The 24,438-nt window shown below is 40.8% G+C and overlaps 1 protein-coding gene across 5 annotated transcripts in view; it reads left to right on the top strand.

Moving 5' to 3' along the window:
* Positions 1 to 24,438, top strand: part of MAPRE2 (microtubule associated protein RP/EB family member 2) — a 99,041-nt gene that overhangs the window by 3,054 nt on the left and 71,549 nt on the right. For 2 of the 5 annotated variants that reach the window (XM_068189253.1, XM_068189261.1), the window contains exons 1-2: positions 7,498 to 7,522; positions 23,204 to 23,265. Coding sequence is in view for 1 of the 5 variants with exons in the window: in XM_068189265.1 (XP_068045366.1) it covers positions 18,901 to 18,918; positions 23,204 to 23,265 (80 nt within the window). In the remaining 4 variants the exon portion in view is untranslated. Of the gene's footprint in view, positions 1 to 7,497; positions 7,523 to 7,729; positions 7,751 to 18,896; positions 18,919 to 23,203; positions 23,266 to 24,438 lie in introns of those variants that run through there. The other 3 variants (XM_068189279.1, XM_068189265.1, XM_068189270.1) reach the window with 3 other exon arrangements.

The raw sequence follows: 24,438 nt of genomic DNA, 5'->3' as shown, positions 1-24,438 counted from the left end.
ATTTCAGCTTTATGATGTTTTTTGCAATGGCCTCTATTAGTTTTACTGATATTCTAAATTTAAGGCCCCTCTCTAATGACAGAGCTCCCAAATCAGGTTTCTTTCAGCTCTTACAAGTCCAAGTATTCTCAGCTATTTGTCATCTGGCTATCTGGCATTTTTCTGTATTATTTTTGAACAGTCTTCCAAATGCCAATGAAACATTAGGAGATAAAAACCAAATTATATCCCCTCTACCACACCACACCCACTCTTCCAAATGGATAACCACAATAATTTATTGTTGTGGTTTAACCCCAAAAGGCAATTAAGTACCACAGCAGCTTGCAGTGGATTGCAAGGAAAAAGTAAACCTTATGGTTAAGAACAATGTAAGGTTTGAAACAAAATATAGTAATAATAGCATACCACTAATATTAAATATGCTGTCCTCGCTGTGCACCCTCCTGAATTCTTATGTGTCTCCTCACTTGCAGAGTAAGAGACACTGAAAAGTCCTTGACTTAGGGTAAGCACTACTTAAGAATAGACAACACATCTGTGCGTTATCAACACTTCTCATACTAAATCCAAAAAATAGAGCACAGTACCAGCTACTAAGAAGAAAAAGAACTCTGTCCTACCAAAACAGGGACATTTAATAATTCAGGGGGCTTTCAAAATTACTAAAACTTTGGCTGAAACATTTAGTTCAAATTTACCTTACAATAGCTTTTATCATGATCGTTTTTCCCTTAAGCCTTGCAACACTGAAACCTTAATACAATCAAGTTGTTTGTTTTGTTGTTTTTTTTTTTTTTTTTTAATATCTTAATTCCAAAAGAGGGAGAAACATTAGACTAATGCAATTAGGTGAGTGGAATGCATTTTCCCTCGGGCAGCTCTGGAGAGTGATACTATATCATGTTAAAAACTGCAAGTGGTTGTGTCAGACCGAGTTGGGCTGTGCAGGTGTTGACATGAAGCATGGGAGGGGGAACTGCAGCTGATGCAGAGAGTCCCAGTGGGAGCATGCTGAGTCACTGGGGGCCCAAAAAACAACTCTGTCATGATGGCACACATGGTGATGTTGGGTGAAGTTTAAGTGAGATTGTGAGCCTTTCAGCACCTTTATGTATAGTATTTATTTTACTGAAGGTACAGGTACACGTGTGTGTATATAAAAATCGGTGTTTGGCCCAGGTCCTCTGAGCAAAGCCACAACTGCTAATGTGAAATCCTTGCAGTTTCAGTGGGGCTTGATTTGTCACTGATGGAAAGGTGAGGGGATGTGGGCAATTCCCTGTATGACTTTTGCCAGGTGGATCATGCTGACAGCCTTCACTACATCTGTTTCCAGGAGCAGTGAACCTGAAAACTGAACTCTAGCAGAGCAATGGGTGCTCTCAGGGCAGCAAGAAAAACTGGTGCTTAGTCTGCCTGCAGGAAAGGGGGGAAAGAGCCGTGACTTGTCTTCTACCTTTGGGAAAGTCAGATGACAGGAAAGGGTGCTGGCAGCAGGGTTCAGGAGTGGGGAGAGGAGAATGCAAAACCTGAACTGCTGGGAAAGGATCCCAAAAAGAATGTTCTAGGAAAGGTGTAAGGGAAAGCATTTATCATATTATTATTTAATTGGATCTCAGAACAGTTTCATGTTGTGTTTGTCCCCAGCGAGCTGGAGCGCAACCCCAGCGTGCAGTCACAGGCACAGACCTGTTCTGGGAGCAGTGCCCAGTGTCAGCAGCCAGCAGCAGGGCTGACCTGTGCTATTTATATTATAGCCATGAACAAAAAGTGTTTTAAAAGGACCAAAGGAAAGCAATCCTGCTAACAGAGCCCCTCAGCAAGAGAATGGCTTCAGAAGGGGGAAGTATGCTCAGATATGATTAGCAACTGCTGCCCTAAAGAGGGGACAGTTCTTCACAGTGGTCCAAAAAGATGCCCAATGGTAATGAGGAGGAGAAGGATATGTAGTAGAGAAGATGAAAACATGACAAAATATGGGGGGAGAGCCTCAGTGATCTTGGTTGAATGCCTCCTCAGTCCTAGAAACTCTTCTCTTGTGCTGAAGAGTTTTACAGTCAACCAACTTCATTCCCCTGAGCCTTTGAAAGCCCCAGATGTCAAATTTGTCCTATTTAAAGTTCAGGAATGGTTCTCTTAGTAGAAGCTCAATCTTTAACCTGGTCTCTTCTGAGAATAGCTCACCATGTTACTTTTCCCCCTTCTGGGAAGAAGCGAGTAGCATTTCTTCAGCAGAGCAATTTCAGATATTGAGTACACCATTCATTCGAGTTTACTCTTTTCCTTAAATGATAAAATTAGTAGGGTCCTAACACTGGATAATCTACCATGCACATAAACGTAAACTTTCAGGTTGGTCTAATTACCAATGCCAAAGCACATAAATATATCAAGTTGTCAGAAAATACAAATACTGCATAAATTTGACAGGTGAGAAGGATGTAACAATACAGGTCTATCGGCTGTAAGCTTCAGACACCCAAGTTGTTTTAATCTAGTAAATCTTGATAGAATCATTCAAGTCCACAGGGGAAATGTGTCTCTCATCTCTCTGCATCGTTAGTTTGTACAACATGCAACGTGAAATGGCTGAATATCTTCTCAGGCTGCTACTTATAGAAGAGTTTTATTAAAATAGGCTTTGATCTGGTAACCATTTTATGCCTCAATTAATCCTGGGTTGAATACAGAGTAGTAACAATCTCTTCAGAAAGTTTGAATGACACTGCAAGTAAAGCGTATTGCATTTTATCAAAGGAAAACAATGTGTTTTGCTTGGCATTACTATATTCAGACTAAGTAGAAACATACATTCTGGAAGTTTCTTTGCAATATGGCACTTGAAATACACCTTGGATCTCGTGACTCGTCTCTGCTGGGAATGTGGCATCCCTTACAGTTCTGAATTCAAGAATATTTGCAAGCCAGACGCAAAAAACACAGACTAAGAAGCAAAATGGAAGAAATAGATGAAGACCTCTCTTGGTTTCCATCAGAGTCCAGAATTCTTCATGTCTGATAAAAGTTCAGAAGACACTGTCTTGCAGGAGAACCTGCAAATGCAAATATTGTCCGGCAGTGTTTAAGTCTTGTGGATTTAATGGCCAAATAAACACATTTCCAAGCACCTGCAAGTATTGTCTGCTGTGCGTTGTAAAGTTGGAAATGGCTCCTTGGCAGATGGCATGAGCACATAGTTGGTATTAATAGACCCATACACAAGGAGAACAGGGGACTTCTGTTTGTAATTAAGCTAATCACAGAGGCAGCAGAGAGCTCTTGCCTCACCTCTTATCATTGCTTAAATTCCCACTACCAGACTGCACCAACAGGGCAAAGAGTTTCCTTGGCATTTGATGCTCCCCAGTATCATGTGCTTTGGGGTTTCCCTGGAATTGTAAGTAGTCAGAGCAGGATATCCCACTCATTGAGCTCTGTTCTACTTCAACAGGTTAGTCTACAGATCTGCTATAGAGCGAAATGATTGCCAAACAATTGGGTATTTAAAGCCACCAACACAAAGTGTGCAACATAAACAGAATAACACTTAAAGCTGTTAATTTAGTTATTTTCTACTAGCTTTTGCATCTTTTTCTTGCAGCTCAAGTTCTCAGACATTATTAATTGCAGTAACTTTTTATAGTCAGTGTTGCTCCTTTCAACTCCATTAACCCTTTAATTCCCTCATGAATTTTGGTGTCAATCATAATAATGGGAAATATTATCAAAAGAAATCAGGAAATATAGAGGTAAAAGAGACTAGGTATTGACAATTCGTTGTGAATCTTAAGGCTCATTAACAAGCCCAAAAGGGCTTGTGAGGGGGCAGCTGAAACCAGTCTGGGGAATTTCACAGGAAAATTGCATTTGGTGATGTTTTGAACAGCAGCTCTAGGTAGGCTATCTCTTGGAAGACCTTTGAAGTGCAGATTAAATAATTCCAGATGATGAAAAAAAACTTTGTTAAGAAAACAAAAGATCTGGGCTTCGAGCCACTTCAGGGTAGTTGGTTTTGTGCCTGGAAAGAACCCTGCATCCATGTACTGCTAATCTCAGACTGCTCCTGTGGAGTGCCCCTTTCTTTCTCATCTTACAAGATGATCTTACAAGATTTTTCACATTCTTTATCCATGATGTGTCTCTTCCCCTGAGCTGCATCCTGACTTCACCGCAAAATTGGCAGTAATTCTATTCTGTCAGTTTGCTTTTTAACTTCCTCTGGCCTTTGCCTGAAAGGATCCCCCATTTTTCGTAGTTAACAGAAGAGATCATATAATGGTTTGGGGTGAAAAGCACCAGTAAAGGTTACCTAGTTCCAAGCCCCCATCCCTGGGTGGCCTTGGACCACCAGTCTTGGACCAACAGCAAACACACTGACTGATTGTGCCACAGAGACTCCCCACTCTGGCTGCTGTGCACCTGAACCCCACCTTTTACCAGGCAGAGCCTTGGTTGCTGTTTGAAAACTCTCTTGTTTCCCAGCCTGGCCCTGGGTTCAGTAGGAAAGAGGTACCACAGGTTAGCCTCAGCCCAGCTGTGCAGCAGAGCCAGAAAATGCTGTGCTTGACCAAGGGGAATGAGAAACAGCCTCTGCATTCAGAGGTTGAACATGCTGCTTTATTAAGCCAAGAGCTTCTGATCTAGGGGGACCATGACGAGAAGAGGGGGGACTACGAAACAAATCAGGACTAAAACTCAGTCGTAAATTTTCCCCTGAACGTGAAATGTCAGCAGGCAGATAAATTCTGTACTTTAAAACATTGCTTACTCACTAGGTGCAGGCAGGTTTAGAGGAGGTCTTGTAACTATTCTTGCTCAGGAAAGCGAATGTGTTTTTAAGACTGGCCTTTGCATGCCTGGAAGAAGCTGGCAACAGCAAGTGACATTATCAGTACAGGTACTGCTGAAGTGCCTCCTCAGTAAAGACCAACCTACCAGCCCCTTGCTCGCAGGTGTGTACTCACCTCTCCTGCTTTTGGCTGCTAAAATCTGGTCAACTAAGTTTTAGCAATTTCCTCTGGTTATAATGGCAAAAAGTGTGATTACACTTACAGCTGCATGATGCTGTGTTTACCATTAGGACAATAATAAAATTGTTCTGGCAGGCAGTGCAGATGTGCCATCGTCTTTGTATGAGCTGTTGGTTGTACTCAGAAAATAAGACTTTAGTCTTTTTTTTCCATGTATGGTGATTATTAGGAATTAATCCCAGGCACAGAGTGTTTTATCTGTTGATTTTATTTGGTAGCTGCTACAGATGAGACTGTACTCCATTTCACTGTTTCATGTTTCAGTATTGGGATATAGGTACTACCAGCAGAAACAGCAAGTCCTTTGGAAATTAAAGCATCATCTCTGGTGTCTTCCCAGTGCTGTATTTCTAAACAGAGCATGGTTCCAATGTGGAGGTGCATCTGTACAGCATGAACAGCACTGAGCATGACATGCTAGTACTCCTATCCTGATTTCTGGTCTTGCTCATCTCCTGTGATATTCCTCCTCTTTTCACCCACACCTGTGGATTTCCCCTTTTTGTCTGGCAACATCAATTTAAAAGAAGGGATAACACAGCCAGGAATGTCAGAACTGACTGACTGTTTAGTCAGTCATTGCTGAAGTGGAAAGAGAGGAAGCTGGCCCAGAGAAAGCACCTCTGCTAGAGGACCTCACAGATAGGAAGGAAAATGGGCTTGTCTCAATTTCTCACAACTCTGCATTTCAGCTGAACTGCTTTCTTTTCTCTCGCATGCTATGTTTAATTTGTGAACTCATTCAAAACTTATAATTTCCTCAGAATCGTCAGACTTTCTGTAAGGAGTAGAACAGTTTTATTGGCCTTGGAGAATGCTGCAGAATTTTTTTATTCACATAGAGTAGAACAGGAGATTACAGACTTCCAGCCACAGCGAGAGACATAGGTATCTCTGTCCTTTGAATATGGATTTTAAAGTCAAAGATGCTTTTATCCCACCTGCAGAAGTACAAAAGCAGTGAAAAGTGAATGCTGTAGTTTATTATGCAACATTTCTTGTTGCAATAAATGTGGCTTTCTTCCTTCATCTGACATTTTGGAGTGTCTAATATTGAAGTAAAAGTTCCACATGGATATGTATATTTTTAAAGACCAGTTAGCATTTTTGGACAGAAATGGCCTGGTACTGTGAAAAGCAATGAACCTTCTTCTTGTAATACTCTTTAAAGTTGAGATTTGGCCCAAGTCACTAATTCTCAAGAAAATACCTCTGCTCTTTGTATCAAGATGGAACAATCACTTCAACTTAAATACAGGAAATGTTGGGTATTATAGTCATTACTTGCACGGATCTTTTTAACAAGTACATAATTTCCTAATCGCTCCCTTGAAAGCAAACCCAGATGATAGAAGCATAGTTGAACTCCTGCCAAACACCTCAAGAACTCTAATTTCACACCCAGCCTCCTTCAAGAGTGCCATGATAACCTCAACTATTCAGTGAAAAATAAACCCCAAATTTAAGCCCTATGCTTATAGTTCCTCATACTTGTACCCTTGAAAACAAACAAACAAACAAAAAACAATCAGTTGGAATAGTACAAAAAATTAAGAAACAAGAGTGCAGCCACCTAGATGTGTTTTCATTACACACCAAGGCAATACAAAACTCTGCAGGCAATATTTCCTTAGTGGCAACATCCTCATCCATCACCCCAATCACTTGAATTAGGCCTTGAGAGGAAAGAAAGTTGAGGGATTTTAAAATATAGAGTACTTGGAGGACAAAGGAACAGATTCTAATTTTTATTGGTGGTCGCTCTGTAGAGAAGGCATGTGTGATTTAATGAGTCATGCAAAGGGCTTTGATGATGCATCATCTTCATTCTGTAAGTAATGAAAACAAGAGCCTTCACTGGTGGTGGAGGCTTGTCTTGAGGTGGTGCAATTGGAAGTTGCTGCAAGTTCATAGATAGGCTGCTTTTCAATATAATGCATCTCTAATACTAGTAAACACTCAAAGCTGATAGACTTCCCTCAGGTTGTTACAATACTGCTTTTAAAAAGCAAACAACTGAGCAAGTTCACCCACTACATGTTTGTAGACCACATTGCAGGAACTGCAAATATGGGAGACAAATTTAATTTTGTCTATATTTTCCCCATCAGTTTGTGAAACTGTCAACTAGTTACCTGCTTAAGGAAAAAAAAAAAAAACACCCCAAAACAGCACATGAGGAGTTGATAAAGTTATTATATTGCTTCAGAGAAGTTTGGTTGGTTTTTTTTTTTTTTTTTTTTTTTTTTTTTTTGGGGTTTCTAAATAGGATGAAAGGTGGAGCTAGTTATTTAGCCACACCCATGGTGAGGTTTATAAAGGGAGGTTATCAAAGGGAAATTCTTTTCTACCAGTCTATGACAACAGGCAGTTTTATTTAACTGGTTTTTATCTTTAAAAATAATACTAATCCTACAATGTCAAAGCTTCTTAAAGGTTCCCGTACTGGAGATACTCCTCTAAATGAACCTTTGAGACAGCAAGGAAAGGTAAGTCATGGGGTCTGCTTTACTACCTTAATTCCTTTTTTACACCTAATATTTCTCTGTCAGAAAATGGAGTATTAATGTAATTTCAAAGGTCTGTATTTTCTCTGCCATTTGTGATTGAAGTTTTGTTCTCTATAACTTTGTAATCCTCTGTCATTAAGTCAAATGGAGAAAAAACTGCCTTAAAAAAGCATCCCCAAAACTGGAGAGGTTGTTCTTTGTCCTAGGGTAGTTATGCTTTCAAGACTGATGACTTTCATGGCTAATTTGCACCACCTGGCCTCAACACTGAAGTTAATGTGGCTGTTGTAATTGTGCTGCTGTTTGTCAGTCATACCAATATTAACTTCTCAAGCAGACAAATAAAAGATATGCTATGCTTTATTGCACAATTGCTGTGACTTAGTCATTAGACTTTTTGATACACCCAAAAATTCTGCTATAATTTTTGGTTTCTACTCTATCACAGTTTCCTTATATATACGTGCACAGGATTGCTTATGAGTTACTCTGTTCAGCAGAGGCCTTGTGAGTGACAGTGGATGTCCCTCCATGAGATCAGGTGCTATAAAAGTTTGTTTGCTTTTGAACACAGGTGTTCACGTTGGTACAATAATTCTGAGGACAGGTCTGTATCAGTTTACAAGATGTCTGGATGGAAGCTTTCATAGTCTTCTACTGAAGTCAAATGCAGTGTATTAAAAAGTGATCACAGCAATGCAGGGTGTGTAGCATGGATGTGGCAAGAACACTGGTCAGCATAAAAAATACCCCTCTCATTACACCGTTTACCTAGCTCTGGGTTTATTGCTGGTGTGATGGTAAAGCAGAGCTGTGAGGAATTGGAGAGAGGGGGATGAACCTTAAAAATGCTTTTTAGGAGCTCCTTTCAGGCTTCTGGGAAACTGGAAGGAAGTGCGGATGGACTTCTTTGAAAACTTAATGTGCAACCAGATACAAGTGTCTTAACTTTCTTCTCCAATTACTTTATCTGTATGTAACTAGATCAGAGAAAAGTAGTAAGTTTCCTTTTATAAGCCTTCAATATAGAAGGAGTAGAAATCACTAATATTTTTTCTTACTAATTGCATGCAAAACATGGGAATATTTGAGGGTCACCAGTGCTCTGAGCATATTCTGGAATAACTAGCACGGGCTACAGAAATAATCAAAGTAATGTTTTCCACAAAACTGGTGCTCTTGATGGGTTCTCTTTTTCAAGGTATAAGCAAAACTGTGAATGAATGTGTTGGCAAAAGCTGACTGATGGCATCTTGGGCAAAATGTCATGATGCAAGCTGGAGAGACTGTCACAGCATTTTGACTTTGCGTAATTAGTAGACATGAGAAAATAAATTCATCTTACATTTGAATACACACATTTTCTACCTTGATAATGCTGTGGCATTTCTTTGGAGCTTCTGCTGTCAATGTTAAACTTGTAGGATGCTTAACTTGAGTAGTGTGGTCATTTCTGCTGCCTACCATATGTTTTCACTGATATGCAGCCAATTGTGGCTGTGCTGGATTGTGGTGAGAGGAGTCTTGTTTGACAGCATAGCATCTCCTGCAAGGGCAGGCCCTTGGCTTTATCCACTGCCATTCTTCCGGGAGGTTGACATGCTGCACTTACATTGTTCCTAGCTATTTTTAAGTGCATTGCATTTATTTTAAGTAGCTTACGTTGATTAAACTGTTAAAAAATACTTGCTGATATCTCTTGCTGTACTAGTACAGTAGATTGGGGAGATGAAGAAGGAGGAAAATACTGTTAATACTGGCAGAGAGTCTTAGGTCTCTCTACTCTTGGATGCTTTTGGATGGGTTTTCTGGATCAGGGAAAAAGTTGAAGCTTTTTCAAATGTGTAATGCAGAGTTACTTTTTGACATCATTACACAGGTTAACATCTTTGTAAATTTGGTCATCCCCCAAGCAGGGATTAAAGTGACTTGGAAAGTAATAATTGTGAAATACTTATCTGGCATAATTCTGGCACCTGCTATTCAACACAAATGACTGAAGTGACACTGACTGTCCTGTGGCTGATTACTTATTTTATTTGACAAATTTAGATAAGTCTTCAAAAGGCTACTTTTGAGTAGCCAAACTGCAAGCCTTTGGGTGCCACCTTCCTTTTCTGATATGATTTTGGAGCCACTTAGGTACTAAATGTAGGAAGACTTCTTGGTGGTGAGCTGAATAATTAGGAGACAGATGGCCAACAGCAATCTCTTGTAACTTCCTTGTAACTTCTTTGAGGCAGTGTATGAAGACTGACACTGACAGAGGCATTATCTTGACATGGTATTCCATTAGTCCCTCCACATTTCAAAACTTCTACTGTCAGAAGATTTAAGCAGAAAATTGATCATATATAGGTGAATATAAAGTCCATTTTGCCTCTACTGCTGAGAAGACCCAAGCTGACCCTGCTCAGCTGGATGCCTTACTGCTTTATGAATTCCTCTGTTCAAATGTTATTTATTTAAATAGTGCGATCCTTAAATCAGAATGCTCTACAGATCTTAAAATAACTGCAGTTTCTTTAACATTATTTGATGCCCTTAAGTAATGTATTTTTTTTCCTCAGGGCAGTGCTGTCAGAGGACAGAGACAGCTGGCTTTTTTTGTCCAAGTTTAGTTGCAGTCAAACCAACTTTCTAAGTTTAAACAGAAAGACTTGTAGACTTGCAATTCATCAGGTTCTGTCCACCTGACAGTCATGCATATAGGCAACAATTTCCAACACAAGGAAGACTGAAATTCAACTCCTTTGTGTAAGCTGGAAAGGGAGTTGCAAAGGACATGGTATACAATAAAAACTCTGCTTAGATAACTGAGATCTAAATAAGAAACTGAGAAAGAAATATAACTGCCAGTCAGATGTCACTTGGCCTGAAACAAAGTTTTTGAGGTGTGTTTGTAAAATGCTTGAAGCCCACATCAGGTAAAGGATTTGCTTAGTATCCTGTGTATGGCTTTAGGATGATGTATTGTCTCTGTTGCTGCAAAAATCTTTCACTGGGATGCAGGGGCTACAGGCAACGTGTGATCATGGTAGAAAACCAGATAGAGAAATCCTATGATGGGCTTGTCAGATGACAGATGAACTTACTCTGTAGCTGTGGAACAACAAGAAACGTTTGTCTGACGGATGGCAGTGATATCTCTGGTCTCCCTTTGAAAGGAACGCCTAGCTACTGGTACAGTCCCGTCCATTAAAACAATGTGGCACTGAGGGATTGACGATGCTTTGTTGCAGCATTCACTGGGTGCTACTGCAAGAAATTTGTAGTGCTGCCTTCTGATCTGTGATGGTGAAGGTCTTATTTCAGGTTTTATTGGTTTCAGTGATACGTAAGAAATCATAAATAAAATGTGTCTCTTCTGCAGTAGCCTAACTGTACCCATTTAAATCCACTAAATGGATTGGTGGTACAAGATATATGGCCTGTGAGTTTCCTGTATATGTCCTGATGTACAGTGTGGTGTTATGTGTTTTTTTTCTTGATGAAACTGTTTAAAACTTGAAATTGCAAGTAAAGATTTGTTCAGAATTATGTCTGAGGTAAAACTGAAAGGCATTTCTGCTTTACTCATAGCCCTAAGCATATAGGCTGGTCCTGGAAGGTGCTGGAGAGCCCAGTCAGGAGTAACCAGTGCAGTGGGAGCTGGGTGTCAGCCTGTATGCTTGCAGGGTGCTGCAGCAGGGCCTGAGCTTCCTGGGGGAACCACACACTCTTTTATATGAGCTTAAGTGAGGTGTTAGGAGCTTCCAGCCCACAAAACTGATTTAAGTAGAACATAAAAATAAATGCGAGGGGGGAAAAAAGCACTTACCAACAGGAGAGAAATCTGGTAGGTGAGATTAAAGCACCTTAATAATATGTACCTTCCATGCCCTATGTATCCTATGCAGGAGGGTCCTTCCTTCCTATCTTTTCTAGCTGTCTAATTTTGCGACTTCTGATTGTTGTGGATTGTTTGTGACTTCTGAAGTTGAAGAAATTTTGCGCTGTCTCCAGTTTATTTCCACTTCTTGTTGAGTTTGCCTTTTGGTTCAAGTCCCTGGCACAAGCCCACTACTTTGCTCAGGCATCTCCCATTGTCCACTTGTGCATCACGTCGAACACGGAAGGGTTTCACTCCCAGCTCACCCCATGGAGTGCACTCACAGCAGTTAAATAAATAGCTCTCTGTGTGTATATAAACATAAAACCTTTTTGAGTTGGATTCTCTTGCCATGCTACAGGATGCCTTTCTGTTCATATCAAGCACAGACAGGGCCATTTCTCTGGGATGGGGACTGACAAAACAGTGACCTTATTTCAGTTTAAAAAAAAAAAAAAGACTATAAAAGAAGCAGTAACTTGTGTTCCTGGACTTATTGAGTTCTTAGTGTCTGAGAACTGTTACATTGGCTTGAACATCCTGTTTTCCTGCGTGGAATAGTAGGGAAAGAACACAGCACTTCAAACAAGAAAGGTTGTAAGCATTTCTACTGAATAAGGAAAGCAGGGGTGTTCCTGGGATTAGAAAATACTGCACTTCCTGGGGTAGCATCATGTTGCCTGGTTAAAGTTGGGACAAGTTCAGTTGTATTTTTCTTTACATGTCTTGTATGTCCAAATATATTGATAATTTTCATATACTGGAAATTAAACTTCAGCATCAATTTGTCATCAAACAGGGGTATGAAAGCTGAACCCTGACATCTTGTCTTGGATTCAGCAGTTTCTCACAACCAACATGTCATGCTGAGGGAAAACGGAACAACTCTGAAGTAAAATGATGTGCTTGTGCTCTTGACAGGCAAAAGGCATTTAGTTTGATAAGGTGCCAAACAGTGTCATTTGAGAGTGTTGTAAAGACTTCCAGCTGTCTTGCATATTCTAACTAACTATCTGGGTGACTTGGAATTTATCCCTGTGAGCATTTCACCAGAAGTGACCTTGCCTGATCTGGTGACTTCAAGATCAAGTGCAGCTTGTTGCATTCTCCTAGAAATATTTTTGACCAAGGCTTCATTTCTATAAGCATCCTGCCCACTGCTGAAGGATGGACTGTGTTTTCACAGCCAGGCTCTCCTCTCAACAGCCTCCCTGCTTGCTGCAGGAGATGCTGCCCTGCTCTGTTGACTCATGTGGAAGGTGTGGCATGTTTTTACCAGGAGTGGGAGGGTGTAAGAGAGTTGCAGTAGAGTGCAGCAGACTCTGAAATAGGCCCTGCAGGGAAATCAATCTTATGGGAAAACGTAGGTTGAATCTCACATTTTTGCTACGTGAGTTAATTAGCAATCTGACTACCAAAAAGGGAGAAAAATTGGACTTGTACCACCAGCATGCATGAAACTGCTCACTGGCTTGGAAGAGACAGACCTGCTTTCAGCTGATGCTGGATGCTTCAGCTGCAGACATTATGCAGCTGTTCATTTTTTCCACAAGTTACTACCTTGATTCACCTTGGGCATGTTCAGTTCAGTAATATCTTGTTATGGGGACTTTCAATAGCTGACTAATCTTGATGAAAACAGAAAGGCTTTGTTAAATGAGTTTATGACTGGGAAGTAAGGACTGTGTTTTCACAAGTTTTATTTAGAGTCCCAAAACACATGTTCACCTTTTGTACATATATTTTATATCTAACACTAAAGCAGTGATGCCTGAAAATATCTGATAGTTGCCATCTCAGGAGCCTTTGATGCAAAGAGTGTGAGTTTATGCAAGGCAGGAGATGTGCCAATTGTTCTTTCAGGCTCAGCTGAAGGACACTCTGGTCATTCCAAAGAAAAACAGCTACTGGGAGGCTGCTGCTACAGCAAGTGCCACAGTTTGAAGAGAGCTTATCTACAACATTAACACAGGCTGGGTTCAAGGGCAGATTGCATGTGCCTGAGAAGAAACAGTAAGACTTGTTATTCTGCACAGAAGCTGCTGTACTGACAGGTTTATGAAATAAGGATACAAACAAAACCAAACCCTCCCAAACACTAAAACTGCCAGTTTTGCTAATCTAAGCTAAAAGGCTTTGTCTTCTAAATGTGAAAAATTGGTTCTTATATAAATCTATGAGGGAAATAGTGTGCACGTAAATGACAAATCAATCCAAAGTAGCTGATTCTTCAGTTAAGTGATGACTTTTCTTGATTGGTTTGGCCAGCAAACTAAAAACATAAGTGTCTGGGAAAGGCAATGAGAGAAGTATCTACACTTAAATTGTGTATACTATTTAAATTCGTTTAGTACTCTTCCAAATCAGTGCTTACACACAGTGTGCTGAAGGAAAAGCTTTGCAGAGCAGTATGTTGTGGAAGTTCAACCTGATACTGTAAAATAACTTGAAAACTTCCTAATTGTCTTTTTTTCTAATGAGTAAATGATGCATTTGTTCATGTTAGTGGGCTGGTCCACAGTGGTTCTTGTCTGCAGAACAACATGAAGAAACAATAATTCATGTGAGCTTTGTACTGCAGCTTCTTGATGGAAATACTGCAGCTCAATAATGCAGCCCAAAAATTTCTGATATGGTAGAATTCAAATGCAGGCTATCCTTTCAGAACAAAGCAACATTAACTTGAGAGGTTGAGGCTTAGCAACCCATCTTTTGAACTCCTCCCTTATGACTTGCTTTATTGTGTTGTATCATGGAGTACTTAAATAAGGTAACAAGCTGTCACTCTTATCTCACAGACTGGAATATTTTCCCTTCAACTTGAAATTCACAAGCTGTGATCAGGTAGCAATGCCATTGTAATTGAAGTAGTAAAAGGTATTTATGCAGTTTTCATATACAGTCCTGCCCTGAAGAACCCCTCTGTGGCCTTTTTTGAGTTTCCCTTAATGGGAAAACTTCCAGCTCTACATGCACTCTAGATCCCAAAAAGGCTCGGTTGGTTCTGTGCTCTCTTTGTCAAATATACAGGTTTCCAGTTTTAGCTGCGATTATTTGTGTGGGGTCATTACCACAATGCAAGTGTCCTCAAGCTTCAGTGCATTTTAGCTTTCCCATTTTGCGAGCAGGACGCCCCTGCTTTCTGACAGACCTTTTGCAAGTGCAGGTTTCTGATCCTTACTGAGAATATCTGTTGCATTTGTCAGTGAAGTTCTTCTTCTCTTAGTGATAAGAGATGCTGCACCTCGGTAGAGTAAGCAAATCAACGCTCACTGCTTTGAAACATGAAGAAATACCAAGTTGTATTTCTCTGCCTATTCCCCCAAGAGATCCAATCCTATCAAATCCCCAGATTTTGTTACCTGTGCCAAGCACAACAATCGCTTCCCGCTTTCAGTCAAAATATGTGTGGCAGAGTGTGAAGTGTTGGTGGGCTGTTCCTCCACCATGTAGATGAGAAGTGCTGAAGGATTGATTCAAAACATGAGATACTAAAGGGGATCTGCCCCTTAGCAGGTTGGAGAAGGCTTAAAACATGGTCCTCCAGTGTTTCATGATCAATGGGCTGTGACAATGTCACTGGGACACCCTGCCCACGTTTCTCCACTGATTAAGTAGTGTAAAAGATTAACATGGTCCTTTCAGCAGAGATGGGAACACATGGATGATTGTCACACTGTGGGTCTATGGAAAAGTGATTCTTGCATTCCTCCAAGGAAAACTGAGTGGTTGGGATTGATTAGATCCAAAGGAGAGACTTCTTTGGGTTCTGGTTTATGGGAGCACCTGTGACAATCTGTGCAGGACAAATGAGGTGATGCTACACACCCTTCAATGTCCCATCAGTTGTCACATGAGCACCTTATCTAATCAGAGGTTCACAGGACATTTCTACAAATTATAGCCTTAAAGCCTTCATAGGTTTGTACATACATAATTGACTGCAGGTAATCCATTCTGCTCACACAAGACAGGAGTCCAAGAACTCTTACCTGCTTCACCAGTGCTGTAAAGAGAAAAAATTTCTGGTTTAGATTTATGTATGAAATATTATTTATTATAAATATTTTTATATAGTATATATTTAGATTTCTAAGGACTGAAATAAAAATCAAGTCACAAGACTTGAGCTGCTTTAACTATTGCCACAGATACTGGAATCTATCTTCACATCTTTGAGTTGGTCCCATTTTTCTGTTCAGCAATTTAAGGTAGAGAAAGATGCCAGAACTGTTAAAAGGGCTGAGATGGCAGTTCATAACCCTCGTTCTTTCCTGGGTAAGGCAAGCAGGCAACAAGCAGCCTGCAGTGATACTTCTACATGGAATCACTGGATGATACTGGTTGAAAGAGATAATTTTGTCCACTCCTGTTCAAATCTATCCTGAACAGATCAAGCTGCTCAGGAACTTGTTGAGTTCTGAATAGCTCAAACATTCAGATTTTCCAGCCTCACTGGTCTCAATGTTCAACCACTCTCATGATGAAAACACTTTTCCTAACATGTAATCAGGATTTTCCCTGTTGAAACTTGCCTGTTGCCTCTTGCTGAGTCTGTGTGCCTTTGAGAAGATCCTGGCTCCATCTTCCCTACACCCTCCCCTTTAGCAGCTGAGGGCTACATCCCCCACACACCTCAAACCTTCTCATGTTCAGGCTGAACCAAGCCAACTCTCTCAGCCTCTCCTGTATCATACACTCCATCTCCTTAACTATCTTGGTATGGTAGACTGGGCTCCAGAGTGTCTATCATTGGTTAGTGGTTCCCCAGTACACAGGTACGGCGCTTTTGCAATCCCTGACTACAGCAGTCACTGTCCTGGATCTGGAAGCCCTGCCCAGTGTAGAGTTGCCCTCCTTTTCTGCAAGGACATTCTGCTGAGCATTTTTCAATTTGTTGTCCACCGAGACCCCTCAAGTCTTTTTTTTTTTTTCCTCTGAAGTTTTTCTCCAGTTAGCTGGCACCCAGCAAGGTCACTCCTTCCCTGGGGCAAGAATTTGATACTTGCTTTCCGGGCCTGTTGTCCTCACCTCTTTCCTGGTCTGGTATATGCACAGGTAGTCAATCTTGCACTGTTTTGGAGAACTTTGTAACTTTTTAAAGGAAGTTATTGAATTCTGTAACTTAGCAAAGACCCCCAGTAAAGCACTAGGTTAAAACAGAGGGTTGGTAGGAGCACTTATCCCCCTCTGTCTAGCTAATCTAAAGGATTTTTGCTGAATGTTCTCTGATGTGCTGAATTTTCTTCACTCACTGTAAAGAGAGATCTGAAAAACTAATCCCACAACAGTGGGGGATTCAGCCCATTTAATCTCAAGCACCTGAACTGATCTACCTGCATTTTTCTCAGACATAAGTTACCTTTTGAGTTAAAATATGTCTTTTAAACCAACTTGCTCTTCTAAATGTTTTCCTGGTGCTGAAGTTGGTACATTTTATATCCCTGAAGCAATTTTGAGAGTCCCCCAGACACTGCATAAAACTCCTATGGAAGTTATATTTGGGCATTTCCTACAATGCTTGTTCAGCAGGCTCATTTTCAAAGATTGTCAGCTTGGAAAATTCAGCTTATTATTATGCCATCAGGACTCCTCATGTTAACTTTGGGATTTGCTGTTTTAAAAGAACTTCAGAAAATGGCTCAGGTCAGAATACAAAGACATGCACTTTTTTTTTTTTTTTTAATTTTGAATGTCTATTTTAATTCTTTCCCCTTGAACCTCCTTTTTAATTCTAAGTTGATAGTTGATGATTAGTCTATAAGATCCTGCTACAGAATGAAGCTGAAAATTGAGTACAGGAAATGATAAATCTGGAGGCTGGTGGTGAGTTGACCTGGACCAGAGCAGCTGCTGCTAGCTGTCTTCCATGTGTCTCTTTCTCCCTCCATGTTGAACAGGGGAAGGCTGATGTGTGTTCTGCCTTAGCTCTGCGTATCCCCAGTCTTTAGACCATATCTGAGGAGTCTGTGTCTGCTTTTAAAGCTTGATATTCCCTCCCACACAGTGGAGTTATTCCCTATGCCTGTTTCTGGCCAGCAATACCAGCCAGTGAGACAGATCCTGTCCTCCCAGTGGTCACATCCCAGTGTTGATGGGGCCTTGCTGTGTACTGTAAAACCCGGGAACCATCCCAGATTTACTTTTCTAAATCTGAAAAAGAAAAAAAAGAAGGGTGACTTTGAAATTAGATCGCTTTTTGCTTCTGCTTCAGAGTGGATGGGATTCAGAGTTCTAGCAAAACTGCAGGGCAGGCCAGAGACATAAATAAGGAGCAAACAGTTAGGGCTGGAATGCCTTAAGGCAATAATATTGCCAAATTCTTCATAATGGGAAACCTTAGTCAGTGCTGGGTTTTCTTGCCTCACTATAAAACATGCATCGTCGCAGCATAACTTTGTTAATAAGGAAATATTAACAGTCAATTATTCTAGTGCATGAAACTAAGCAGAAACATGATCAACTCTAGTAATTTTTAAACCAAGTGCTTTCTGTAAGATGATTTATAGCCTAGCAGGAAAAAAAAATACAGAAGTGCATCAATAGCAAACTGCAGTCCAATGTGCAAACTGCAGACACGCACCAAACAAAATTGGTGATTGTGTTGGATGTAGAAATAAACAGACACTGGCAATGACACTGCCAAGTGGATCAGACTTTTAGTTGTTGTGATAGAAATTGAAATGTAGACATCAATGACTCTGAACTAAATTTTAAAGAAAAGGATGCCTCAAATAATTGAAGGAAGATTGTTTTCTCCAAATGGAGCAAAGATAATTTTTTTTTTTTTTTGATAAGTGAGATGTGGCAGCCTGCTGCTAAATACAAAGAATGATAAATACACAGTCTCATCTGGCCATCCTATTAGGTCTGCCACCTACTGCTGGATATACTGATTTGGTATTGCTTGTCATGCAGAAGAAAAGGTTTGCCAAATCTATCACACTAGCTAAATAAAATCACACAAACTGAGCTCTGTTACACCCTTTCCAAGTTGAAAGATAATTACCATGTCTCAGAGTTACTGGGCAGGAAGGCAGTGAAGGTATTTATTAATAGGAGGACGACAGATAGGCTGCTGCAGAAATGGAAGTGTCACTGCAGCTGGCTGGAGCTTTGAACCCAGCAGTGTCTGCAAGTCACATGGATCATGGAAATTCCCCTTTACAAGAAGTTGAGGAGGCACAGGAGAGGACAGTAGAAATTACACAAATCAGTTTACTGCTCTATAGGAAGAAAAATCTAAAGGCTTCCCAAACAGAGTAGAAGTCTTCCTGAGAAAGGATGCATGCTCTTTCCTACAAAGTAGGACATGCTTGAATTTACTTTATATGTAAATGACCAAAAAAAGTTTGTTTGCTTTGTAAATGAGAGGGAGGGAACAGAGTCTTATAAAAAATCTCTAGGACCTTTTTTGTGCCAGTAGATGACTTGAAACCAGAGCACTGGAGAGAAGCAGAACTGCTGGGACAAATCCGTGATTGGAATGGGAAGAGCAAAAGAGGTGGGAAGTGCTCAGTATCAGCATCTCAAATCTGGGACTGCCTTCCTTGTGAAGCACTCTGGGTCAGACAAGGTTTCTTGTAGTTTTGAAGCTGGAGATAGTATTAAACTCAGCTCTATTTCTTGACTTCTTTGCTTTGGGTCTTTGCCTTTGTGCCTTCCCCGTAGTGCCACAGAGCCGAGCCCTGAGTAGATGCAGAGGAATTACTCAGGAAGAGTGAGACAGCATAGGGCTGGGCTGTTAGTTACCAGCAAGTTGAGAAATCTGCCAAACTGTGAAATAGATGGGGGGTTTTGTTTTGGTTTTTGTGATTCATGCACAGCTCATAAAAACAGCCGTTCTTTCCTTTGACACTGGAAGCCGTAAAATTAATGTTTCTGTTCATCTTTTCAACAGGAAAGCATATGTAAATAGTGATATACATGGTTTTCTGATTTACACTCTGAATTTGTCCATTTCTATAATTTGTCAAGCTATTCTCCACTCAGTAAATGTCTGGATAGCAGCCACATGGGGTTGCTTGAATTCTTTCAGTTGCTAAAAATAAGTTGGGTTTGAAGTTTTTTTCTGTAACTGCTGAGGCTATTTGAGGCAATAATCAGTGACTGTCTGCCCATATTACAAACTGTTTTCATGCAACATTGCATTTCCAGTCTTTGGCAGGGGGAAGAAAACAGATCTGTGCAGTATGGAAGAAAACATTCAGTACACAGAGACACAGTAGCAGAAGACAGGGCTCAGTGCCCACAGGGGAAACAGAGTTTCTGGAGACAAAGTTTTGAACTAGAAGGCGTTTGATTTAAATCACTTTAATTACATTCAGTCCTAATTTTTCCTCCTTGGTCCTTCAAATTAACAAGTATGGGTACTACTTCTCATATTACAATTGTAGTCTGTGCTTCTGGATGCTGTTGTTCCTTGTTTACTACAGATTCTCTGATGTACTTTCTTCTTCCATTTAATTGCTTTTCTTTCTACTTGCATTCTCATATCCCTCTTGCCCAATTCTTGTTTTGTTTGGGGTGGGGTTTTTTGTTTGCTTTTGGTTTTTTGGGTCAATATTCATTCAAATTAAATTCAGTGCTTTACAGCATTTCAAGGTATATTATTGTAGAAGCCCCTTCTGCATCAGTTTGTGTCAGTAGGTTCCACACTGTGGGTGCAGGAATAGCTACTGTGCACGGGGAGAGAAAATATATGCTGAGAGGGAGCAAGTGAAATCCTTCTGAGACCAGGTAAGCTCTGGAGGGCAACAGTCCTGCTGAATCCACTGGACACCCCAAGATCCCATAAATTCTGAAGTGTAAAAGTTTGCTAAACCTGCCCGAGACATCCACTAGCACTCATTAGTATCAAGCAGGATATATAACCAGCAGCATCTGAAAAAGTGGCAAATGTAGGCTACAGAGCTGCATACACAGCTGGTGAAGGAAGGGAAGGGACCCCTGAGGACCTCTCTGGAAGCCAGTGGCTCACTAATCCAACCTTCCCACCTGGGTTTCACTTCCTGACTGTAGCTGTAGGGGGATGAAACAAGGGGCTGTGGGACAGGGAGAACTGAAGGCACTATGTGAACAGTCATTGGCTATTAATAAAAGCTACTCGATTCTATTAATAACAGCTAAACTCAAAAGCATTTTATGACAAACATTGGTCTGTTTCCCCCAATGTAATTCGCTCATCAGGGAAGTGGATAGTCTAACATAGGGAACTTGCAGCTATGGATAACTTTACACATACCTGCAAATATTTGCATTAAAACAAGATAGAGCAAATCATAAATTTCTGCCCTGAAAAAAAAAAAAAAGCATAATCATATTTATCTGTTTCACTGCATAGGATTTTCTGAAAGTACTCTTTAAATTGCTCTTAATTTTTTTTTCTGTATCTTAAGATCTTTTCCATTTTCCTGATCCTCTACATCTTCATCCTCTTGTATTTTACTCCTTTTGCCTATGTTTTCCAATGTGGAAGAAGGAATTTCTTTAGGTATATTGATAGATGACTTTTTAGGAGATGGGCACCTACTTTAAAATCAGTTCAGCCTGTGTGTGTTGCGGAGTTTTGAGGAATTGAGCTGTGCATGGCCTACCATGAAGTAAAAGGACGTGGCATCCTTTTCTCCTTGCCTTCATTGCACATCTTTTTTCCTCCACCCTTTCAAAGGAGAGTCCAGCTCTCTATCCTTACCTTCCTCACACCCACTGACTAGGACCTCTACTGCATTCCTTTGTCCACCTAAACTAAATTCCACCCTAATGATCTGGTGTTTCCTACCACTCCCTTGCCTGGGTGCTGCTGCGGCATCTCGAGCCAGAAGGACGGGTTGAGGTGTTGGCATGGCTCACGGAGCAGGTGGAGACCTGGCAGTGCTGCTGCACACAGCAGCAAGTGCCAATTATCTCATCTGGCCACAGCAATTGCGCTGCTCCCTGCAGCTCAGGTAAGTACCTGTTGGCAGGCAAAAAGGCAGGAGCTGTTGCTGAGATGTATCTCTTTGGCTTGACCTGTGCAAGCATCAGCAGAATCAGCTTGCAGGTTTTAGGAACTTGCGCTATGAGGATTTTTTTATTTGAGACAATATGAATGAAGTTCGGTGTGGTGGTGTTACTCAAATCCCTCTCAAACTGAGGTCTACACACTGAAGACAATTAAGTACCTCTGTCTTCAATATGCTGTAAATATCACACTCTTCAGAAAGTATAGCATGGAAAACATTCCATGAGTGTATTAAGTGTCCTATTTCTAACGGGATCACTATGTCTCTCCACTGCTGCTGCCTGATAGAAGTTCTGGTCAACACCTCCCGGTGAGAGATGTCTTCTAACCATTATTTCAACTAGTAAGGATGGGACACTCTTGTTGGAGTAGTGCTGTCAGATCCCAGCTTAACTTCAGAGGGGCACTACTTGGGCAAAAGCCAATATACCATGATGGATTTGCTGTTCTTTTGCCAATAGGATGCCAGAGGTTTTTCAGCTGTGCTGGAATCACTTTCCACATTAAACAAATGGAGGAAAAAGAGTACATTGAAAAGCAAAGCTTAAGAGGCTTGGAGAGTTTCAAAGAAATGAAACAATAACATGTTTAATAGCTAATTCCCGTTCTGATTTGACTTTAAGGTAGCTTCACCCTTCCAGTTTGCTAGCAGCCCTCCTAAGTTCTCTGCCAGGATTAGTCACAACTTCTGGAGCTGGGATCCAGTCCTTTAGACAAGTCATCTTTAAAGGTCTGATTACCTTTTCCAGATGATAGTGAAGTATAGTGAGAATTGCTTAATGTTTTCCTCCTCTTAAAACAGGGGTTTTGATTCACCTGTGGGAGCTTCTTACATCCCTTGGTCCCTGATGCAGTCTGAGTACCCCTGGGATCCTATTTGGTGTGGTTTCATGCTGTTATGCAGAGATAGATAGATGTCTTTGGAATACTCCTCCCTGCTGGGCTGTCTCAACTAGTTGACTAGGAATGCAAAACAAGCAATAACCAGAGTCCTGGTCTGACTGTAAACCATTATTTACCTGCTGGGAGTGATATTTCCTGCTGACTGTGGAGTTGAATTAAGAAACTTAGCCACGTAACCATAGTATGTAATTCAGGGCACAAACTGAAAGCCATGTAGGGTGGCTCCATCTTATGTTTCTGTAGTCTGTAATGTACCACTTGAGAGAATGGATATGAGGACAAATTTAGCATTCATAGGCAATTCCCTCCAGGAACACAGAAGGGAATAGGCCTTAATGTGGCTGTTACAAGGGGGCAGCACCATGATTTCATAGTTAAGTGAGACACTTCAAAGGACTGACAGTGGTTTTGTGCTGTATTGGCAAAAACACAGGCTTTCCTGGATTACAGTTACTGTGCTTGTCAATGGCAGATTTTTTTCTCTCTGAAAAGCTGTTCAGGCAAGTGCAGCAAGGCTCCAGTTGCATGACACAGCAGTCATAACTGATTGCCTGTGCTCAGAAGAAGCCTGGTTGGATGAAGAAAGACCAGTGTGCTTGGAAATCATGAATAAACTCTAAATGCAGCACTGCATGAGGGAGCTCATAGACCTGCTACTATATCAGGGGGCATCTGATTGTTGTGCAGATGTGTTAGACACTGAGCCATTGTGAACACAGCTGAATTAGGGCATTGTAATGAAGGATTTCTACTCATTTCAATTTTCAGCATACAACTATTGCATCACTGCTCAACCAGTGCAGACAAAGACCATCCACTGAATCTTTTTTTTTTTTCCCTCCTATTTGGTAGCTGAACTAAAGGTTTCATGTTTTCTTTTCAGTGCCAAATTGCTGCAAGGAATAATTCAAGCCGGCAACCAGGGAAAGTGTTTGGATGCTCAAAGTAAGTATGTTTGTGCATTTGTGGTTTTTTACCCAAGAACTTGTGTTTGGTGTCTGTAAGGCAGTAGCTGGATAAGTTTGATATCAATAACAAGTGATACTGCTTTCCATCAACTTTGACTATGTAATAGTCATGAAACAAAACCGATGAAAGCTAAACAAGAGGCCACAGACATCTTAATTAATGAATAATTTTATAATAAATATAATAAGTTTTTTTTTTTACTGGAGTAAGAAGGAAATGGTGGCAGAAAGGAATTAAAAATAAAAAAAAAACTAGAGGTGGTCAATGAATCTGACTTCTCTCCTGCTTGGGAGATTTGAGAAATTGTATCCTTCCCTGCTTTTGCTTTGTTAACTGTTAGCTCTTCTGCGCTTTATTCGTGCTGCCATCATAATGTTAAGTGGAAAAAGAGCAAATTACATGAAGCACAAGTACGGAGTTAGCAATTAATGCCACAGAGAATTTGTAAGGTGCTGTCCCTTTTTAAATCCCCAGCTATGGGAGTTTAACTTCAACCATCCAGCCTCAAGCTTGGCATCTGTGAAATCTGCTCAGGATTTCCCCAGTCACCTGGGGAAAGTCATATCAGACCAGTGATATCAGACAGGAGGCCCACAAGGTGGCAATGTTTAGAAAGCCTTCGGAAGGGATGTGCCCTGAACAGATCCGTGCTTCCTGCAGTTGCCCTCACTTGCTGCCCTTGTACCATTTCTGCTGCATCGGTGCTGTTAAGCAGAAGATGCCGGTGTTGCCAAAACCGAGCACAGGATACCTGGTACCAAACCTCTTGTTTGAACGAGTTCACCATTGGCAGTGCCCACCATACTCCACTGGATACCATTCCTGCCTTTTCCCTTGGAAGGAACGTGCTGCAGTGGTTTGCAGTAGCTTGGGGCTTCTTTATGCATAGCTAGTAATAAACATATGCATGGTGCTGAAATGATGCTCAGGCTGTGTAATGAAGATCTCCCATTTTCAAAACATTCTGCTGCATTTTTGCTAATGCTTGCAAAGCTGTTACAGTGTGTAAATAAATGCTAACTTTGGATGTAGGAGGCAGTTTGCAGTGATACTTTGTGCTTCACAGCTAAAAGTGAAAAGATTTGCTTGACTGTGAAAGTGGGGGGTTGCTCCAGGTTATGTAATGCCCTGCACAAAAAAAAAAAAAAA

The sequence above is a fragment of the Anomalospiza imberbis genome, chromosome 1, assembly GCF_031753505.1.
Source record: "Anomalospiza imberbis isolate Cuckoo-Finch-1a 21T00152 chromosome 1, ASM3175350v1, whole genome shotgun sequence".
In the NCBI taxonomy this organism is placed as follows: domain Eukaryota; kingdom Metazoa; phylum Chordata; class Aves; order Passeriformes; family Viduidae; genus Anomalospiza; species Anomalospiza imberbis.
The sequence above is the reverse complement of the archived record's forward strand: the minus strand, read 5'-3'. Positions and strand labels throughout refer to the sequence as shown.